Below are 6,996 nucleotides of genomic sequence, written 5' to 3'. Positions count from 1 at the left end.
AGAACAGGAAGTAGAACAATAGCATTCTGGATCAGAGTGAAGTGTGAGAGGGTAGAGGTGTGTGGGGGTAGAGGTGTGTGTGTGTGTGTGTGTGTGTGTGTGTGTGTGTGTGTGTGTGTGTGTGTGTGTGTGTGTGTGTGTGTGTGTGTGTGTGTGTGTGTGTGTGTGTGCGTGTGTGCGCGTGTGTGTGCGTGTGTGTGTGTGTGTGTGTGTGTGTGTGTGTGTGTGTGTGTGTGTGCATCATTAACACTTGACATGACTACCAGGTTTATGGTTATAATATGTAGGCATCACCAGTAACAGAGCGAGAGAGAGGAGAGTCAACTCACTTGCACTCCCCTGGTAGATCACATCTCCCATGGACCAAGCTGCAGCCCTGCTTACAGATGGCTAAGAGAGAGAGCGAGAGAGAGAAAGAGAGAGAGTAAGTGGGTGTTATGAAGTGGGTTTTCACTGCAGATATGCATAGACGCAGGTCAAAATATAATCTCTGCGTATTTCTGACCAGATCTTTTTTAACATCTGTTCATCATGACACACCACTACAGCAGGCTATGCACTGTAAAAAGAAGAAGAAAACAAAACGTGGTCGTTTTACTGTGTAGTAGTAGTCACATCATCATTAAATTCCCATTTCCCATGTTTCCTACACAGACAAAACATCATTTATTTTGTCGCAATGCCACTTCAAACAGCAAACTGTGGCTAATGGCAAGTTGAGGATGTCAATGGCTAGCATCTCCGTTTAACTAAAGTAATGTATAAGCTGTGGTTGTGTGTTGGTAAAACACATTTTCGAAACCAATGTTAAACAAATGGTGTGCCATGAGACAAGTCCAGGGGAGCCTTGGAATTTTGTGAAAACCACAAATTACAATTGCAATATATATCATGTTTTAATGTATACATCAAAAATAGCATGGAATTGTATTTAAAATAAATTAAACATAGCTTGCCTTAAAATTGTAATCATAAACAATATTCAAATTATGCATGCATTCTTTTCTCTACGGTTGTAAAGAAGAAAAAAAGGTAAATTTTGGCCATCCTGCGAACCACCTGGCCCTCTCATATGACCTACTGATGGGTTACGTGTGACTCACAGTTTGAAAAACAACTGGTTTGGTGCGCTTCTCACCGTTCTTGCAGTTGGGACCGTTCCATCCCTCCATGCAGCCCTGGTTGCCAAACTGATCGCAGACATAGTGGCCGAAGTAGTCGTCGCGAGGTCGGCACACCTTGTTGCACTTGCTGCCGTAGTAGTTCTCATCACAGCGCACCCGGATGCTGTACTCGAACCGGATGGAGGGGGTCTTGTACTGTCCCATCTGACGCTCCTCCCCTGGGGTGATCATCCCTCGACGGATACTGCGTCCTATCAGAAGGTCCTCATCTGGACCAGACATAGGAGAGGAGACATCATAGAAATTATGAAAATGTGGTCAATCACTGTCTGGGCTACTTCACCCCGGTACACAGTAAAATCATCCATTTGTACATTCTCAGAGTAAAGGCCCCTGCATGCTACCAAATGAGGTGGTCATCCTATCACCGCTTGTGACCACCGAAATGGTGGTTTGGATACTAGGCGCTCCTAGTCCGGTGATTTTGGTTAGTAAAAACAGAGAGATGTGTTGAGGTGAGCGGTGAAACGCTTATCACCGCAGCTTAGTGACGTCATGTCGTAGTTTTCAAACCACTGCGGTGAGAGGGTGATCACCGAAAATGGTAGCATGTGCCCCCATTTAAAAGGTGCTATAGACAACATACAGCCACTAAATGTCACACTACACTACACAGTCCACATCAAAACACCTCTGTGGCACAAGGTTCCTTATCTCCCCGAGTCATGTCTACAAGGCAACAGTAATGCAGTTTGCAACACTGTAACGTGGCACCTGCCTCCAAGCGAAAAAAGTACCTTTCCCCACAAAAACAGATGCAATATGGATAACAAAATGGATGTCACAATGATAATACATTCGGGGGAAAAGGGATATTTTTATTCTGCACCATTTTTAAATCTCTGTGGATGTATTATTTCGTATTATATTATTGCGTATTATAACATATTACATTCATATGTTTGGGATTCATATCATCACACTGCTTTGAAGTTTGAAAGATCACTAATTACTAAGGATAACAGTACAGAATACATCAGCTCTGGGTGCAACAAATCATTGCTATGTTCATTGTGAGTACATCATGATCAATGAGCACATGGGGTTTTGAGGATTGATTCGCCTCATGGCTTTCCATTATAATAAAATATGCCATTATGGTACTGCAAGGCACTAGACTACACATCACTTATTGTTGTCGGTATAGCTTTTTTTATTATCTAAAATATCCCCGACAGGGGATGTGACCCAACTACCTGCTGGTCAGCGGGACTGGACAGCAGACAGAGCAGAAAACATAGAAAGAGGCGTTGATGTGCCCCGAGATCAGAGGGAGTAGGTTCGGATAAAGGTCACGCTCCACTCTGTTCTTCCAAGCAGCAACGGGAGGAGGAGAGAAAAAAATAAAGGAAGAGAAAAAAGCGGGCAGAAGCAAAAGGAAAACAAGCCGAACACAAACAGAGGGCGAAGGAGCCGGGGTCTGCGAGGCCTTGATAACCCTGAAACGCTTTTTTTTCAGTTTTCCTTCTTTGTGAAACGGCCTTTTTCTGGCCGGCTCGCTCTTCACCTCCCCTCCCCGCTTCTCTCAGGATATCCAGTCCCGACTCCTTCGGAGCCAGGGCGGAAATAATAAGAGACGGGGAACAGAGGAGGAAGGGCGACATAGGAAAGGGCCTTTAGCTTGTTCTCAAGGAACAGAAGCACCGTGACCCAGCAGGGTTTGCTGCCGCGTCCGTCCACCAAGCAGGACAGCTGTGACAACGGCCGGGGCATGATGGCATGGATGATGGTGGCATGGTGGGACGGGGACAGGACAAGCCCAAAACTCACACTTACAACCTCTTTCCTAAGAAGGATTCTGTTACACACTTTACGTTTTAAAGACCACCTGAAGACTTTTTTTTTTTTCCTGGCTTCACTTTGCTGTGCGGCTGTAGTGGCCTGGAAATACACAGTCAAATCCTGAGTATTCATTTGACAAATTAATAAATTAACAGTGAGGATTTTACTGTGTCCCTGCAAGAATATAATACATCGGTTATGCATCTTCACTCCTCACATTCGCCTTGTGGATGGATTGCAACCAGACTACCGGATTGCAACCCGGCAACTGTAGAGTGCCACAATATCAACTAGATAACCTCTTCCAAATCTGTGTTGGTGGTAATAAAAGGGGGGGAGGGGTATGTTGTTCAAATTGTTGAACCCATGGTATGCATGTACAAAATGCAAAACAGACACTTTAGGGAGGAAATAATCAAGCACACATTGTCTCTGTTTCGCTATAGTCAAACACTTGCGAAAATGGCTATATGAATAAAAGTTTCAGCTAATTACTTGCATCCTTTTGTTTGACTAAACCGAGACCCTGAGTCGCCCAGCTGTAAACTGCCCGACATCACCGTTTAAGAGCATCCATAAACCTTTACTACCAGGTAGCATAAAAACAGGCGATACGTTAGAAATGTATTCTCACGCTGTCCTTATTTAGTCCATCTCTGAAAGTTTACACACCACCCCTCCCCACACACACACACACACACACACACACACCACCTGAACAGCAAAGCACTCACTCACTGCTGTTCATTTCCAGCAATTAGATATAAAAATATAGACCAATCATGTGCTCTCACTCTCTCTCTCTGTGCTGAAGGAGGCTCTCAAAGAGAACCGTTGTTACTAGGGAGAGCAGACGACAGAGGAGAGAGATAGAGAGAGGGGGGGCAAAATTGGCTTACATAAATCATCGAGGGGGCTTCAGATATTCAAGTATTTGACCAAGTCAAGAGTAATATAATAGTCTACAGTATCCGTGTTCCAAAAAAAGACCATTATGGTCCACATTTTAAGTGTATTGCTGTGCTGTATTACTATATTGCACTGAAGTTCCCGTTTCATCTATTCAAGGAGCTCTGGTGCTTATGCTTGATTTATACTTTAGACGATCTACAAGCTCACAATGTGCCAACGTGCTACACCCGCACTTAACTACTATAAGTATACCTCTGACTTTACATACTGCTGGTGATGGAACTTCTGAATCTCACTAATTTTACATTCCTGAGTGAGAGCGCTAACTAAATGCCTCAGTCTATGACACGTTGATGAGAACAAATATTAAGCTAAATTGTTCAAATACAAAAAGACAGATGATTCTCTTGATATATGATCCTCTGCTACCGTCAAATTTACACTGAGTGGTTGTCCGCTACGAATTCTGTTAGAAGGAGATCCAGGCTGTTGCCACAACAGTGAACCTGCCATGATCGATGAACTGCTTGGCAGGGAGGCGCTCAGCGCCTTTCAACGGCACCTTCGTCCAGGTGCTTTCATAACGTGCCAGCCTTTTATGGGCGTGAGTCATTCTCTCCTTTTTATTATTAAACGTAAATCAGTTATAACAGTTATTTGGGTTTTGGGTTCAATAGCGATGCTGCATGCTTCCTCTTTTCGGACCGTTAAGCATTACAAACAAACAGGTCAATTTGTAATGTTTTTTCTTTACAGACCTGTTGGAAGCCTGCTGTTTTGAGGCAACTGAAAAGTAACGTCTGATTTGCACTTGGATGTGCATCGTGTCGCGCACCCAAAATAACCGATTTACAAGCTCACAACACGTCACAGCACGACGCGTTGTGAGCGTGTAGATCGGCTATTTCTGGTGTGTGACTAAGTATAAACCGTGGTTCATGACTGATCAGTCAATTTGCTTTCTCCGTTGCAGAAATGGAGATGTGAGGCAGAACAGCAGGTCTGCATTGATTTGTGACACATTTCTGTCATGGATCTGACTGTGTGATTTCAGCATTAGGGGACACGCACTGACATCACGCCCATTTCAACCACACATATTTCAATTTTGTGTCTGCTGTAGACCTACTCAACTGTAACATGTAGGCCATTCATCCATCCATGTTACCATGTAATCACATTAGCCCTGGTTTACCTCTCTATTTTTGGCCTGTCATTATAAGGTTTTCAAAATGTGAAAGTGGCAGATCTACAGATCAGCTGATCAGATTGTAGATTGTCTATTTTCGAATTGCCCAAGTATAAAATTGTATGTAATACATTAACACTACTGTGTGTTTCCTTATGTTGTGTTTCCTGCATGTTTCCAGCACATTTCACCTGTTTTGTGAGTTTTGAATGCATTGTGTTATTTACAGTATGCCTCCACAGCAAGTCCACATTTCCCATATGGGACCAGTAAAGATGTACAACTTCAACCACTGTTGTGTGGATATCGGATACGTGATTGAGGTGAGAGCGGCCCTGCCCCTGTAGACGTGCCACCTCCTCGTCGACGGCAAACAATAGCACTGGCCTCCTTTTTCGCTAACCATTTTTCTGTTTTGTTTTTAAACACACAGGGGCTTCCTGAAGCACAAACAGCTCTGGACTGGACAGAGCCTCTTTTTCCTGGGGCCTCGCCAACCCGCTGCCCAGGACTGATCCTACAAGGCCCTAAATGAGTACATACTGTTACTTTAAACTTTTTCCCCCTTTCTTTTTTTAAAAAGACATTTTAGCTGACACTCGCTTATTTTACACTTTCAGGGTTAAATTAACACTCAGGATTTGACTGTGCAGCAACAGTGGAATGAAATGACCTCATAATAACCTCTGAACTTTGTGACTCTGTCTGTCTGTCTGTCTGTCTGTCTGTCTGTCTGTCTGTCTGTCGGTCGGTCAGTCTATTCAATACAATATATCCATTCATCCGCATCCATCCATTTATCTATGTCATCAACTGGATCAAATGGACCCGTAAAGGAGTTAAATGAACAGTCAGGATCTTACGGTATATATATATCAGACAGTCATAGTGCATGTTCCATGATAATTAAGTGGCATTCGGTAGCTGCCCGTAGCTGACAGCTGGGCTACGCTAATTAAGAGACAGAAAGGGAAAAAGATCTCTAAACCCAAATAGAAGCCGCACTGCCTAAATTAATGCCTTAACGAACCCATGTGCTCACAGGCTTAATATAGTTAGTGTCCCTAACTGTCTGACAGGCCCTGAGGGGGGGGGGAGAGAGAGAGAGAGAGAGAGAGAGAGAGAGAGAGAGAGAGAGAGAGAGAGAGAGAGAGAGAGAGAGAGAGAGAGAGAGAGACACACACAGAGAGACAGAGGCAGGAGGGTTGAGAGGGATGCACAGGGAGAGGTAGAGAAACAGAGGGAGTGAAGAGACAGTGGAAGATGAGAGGGAAATAAGATAGAAGATAGATGAGGGGAATAAGAAACGGGCGAGAGTGAGGGTGGAGAGAGGAAATAGAGGAAGAGAGCCTGATATAGACAGAAAGAGTGGGGGAGACAGGGTCTGAGTGAAAAAGGTTAGATAGAACTAGAGAAAGTGGAGGAGAGAGAAAGATGAACGCAGTCCATCTCTCTCTCTCTCTCACACACACACACACACACACACACACACACACACACACACACACACACACACACACACACACACAAAGGTCCTGAGTGTTATTTTATCCATTTGTAACTCTGCAAGCACACAAATGTAACCGAATGGGCCGGTAATTATTTCCATTTGTATACCCTCAGAGTTAAATGAATACTCTGGATTTGACTAGGATTCTACTGTGTGGGTCTGGTCCTACAGCCCAGCAGGCATGTGAACCTACCACCCATGAACCCCTGCAGTAGAGCAGGAAGCGCTGTTACAACAACGCTGCGTTTGGAGGATTAGTGAGAATGAGTGACACGGACACAGTGTGTGTGTTCACAGGTCAGTGGCTGACACAGAGCCACTGCTATCAGATACAACCACTAAACCCAACCCCAGCTGGCCTCCACCCAACTACATGTTGCACACGCTGCACAGACTACGCAGCAGCACTGCGTTCCAAA

The 6,996-nt window shown here is 44.4% G+C and overlaps 1 protein-coding gene across 2 annotated transcripts in view; it reads right to left on the bottom strand.

Annotated features, from left to right (window-relative positions):
- LOC311036246 (protein jagged-2-like) overlaps window positions 1-6,996 on the bottom strand; it is a 62,213-nt gene that overhangs the window by 29,781 nt on the left and 25,436 nt on the right. For both annotated transcript variants that reach the window (XM_084044813.1, XM_084044814.1), the window contains exons 4-5: window positions 1,139-1,393; window positions 330-390 (exon numbers count right to left, since the gene is read on the bottom strand). In XM_084044813.1, the coding sequence (XP_083900939.1) occupies window positions 330-390; window positions 1,139-1,393 (316 nt within the window). The remainder of the gene's footprint in view (window positions 1-329; window positions 391-1,138; window positions 1,394-6,996) is intronic.

The sequence above is a fragment of the Gymnoscopelus microlampas genome (assembly GCF_963454915.1).
Source record: "Gymnoscopelus microlampas genome assembly, chromosome: 20".
Taxonomy (NCBI): domain Eukaryota; kingdom Metazoa; phylum Chordata; class Actinopteri; order Myctophiformes; family Myctophidae; genus Gymnoscopelus; species Gymnoscopelus microlampas.
Note: the sequence above shows the minus strand (reverse complement) of the source record. Positions and strands in the feature narration are given on the sequence as shown.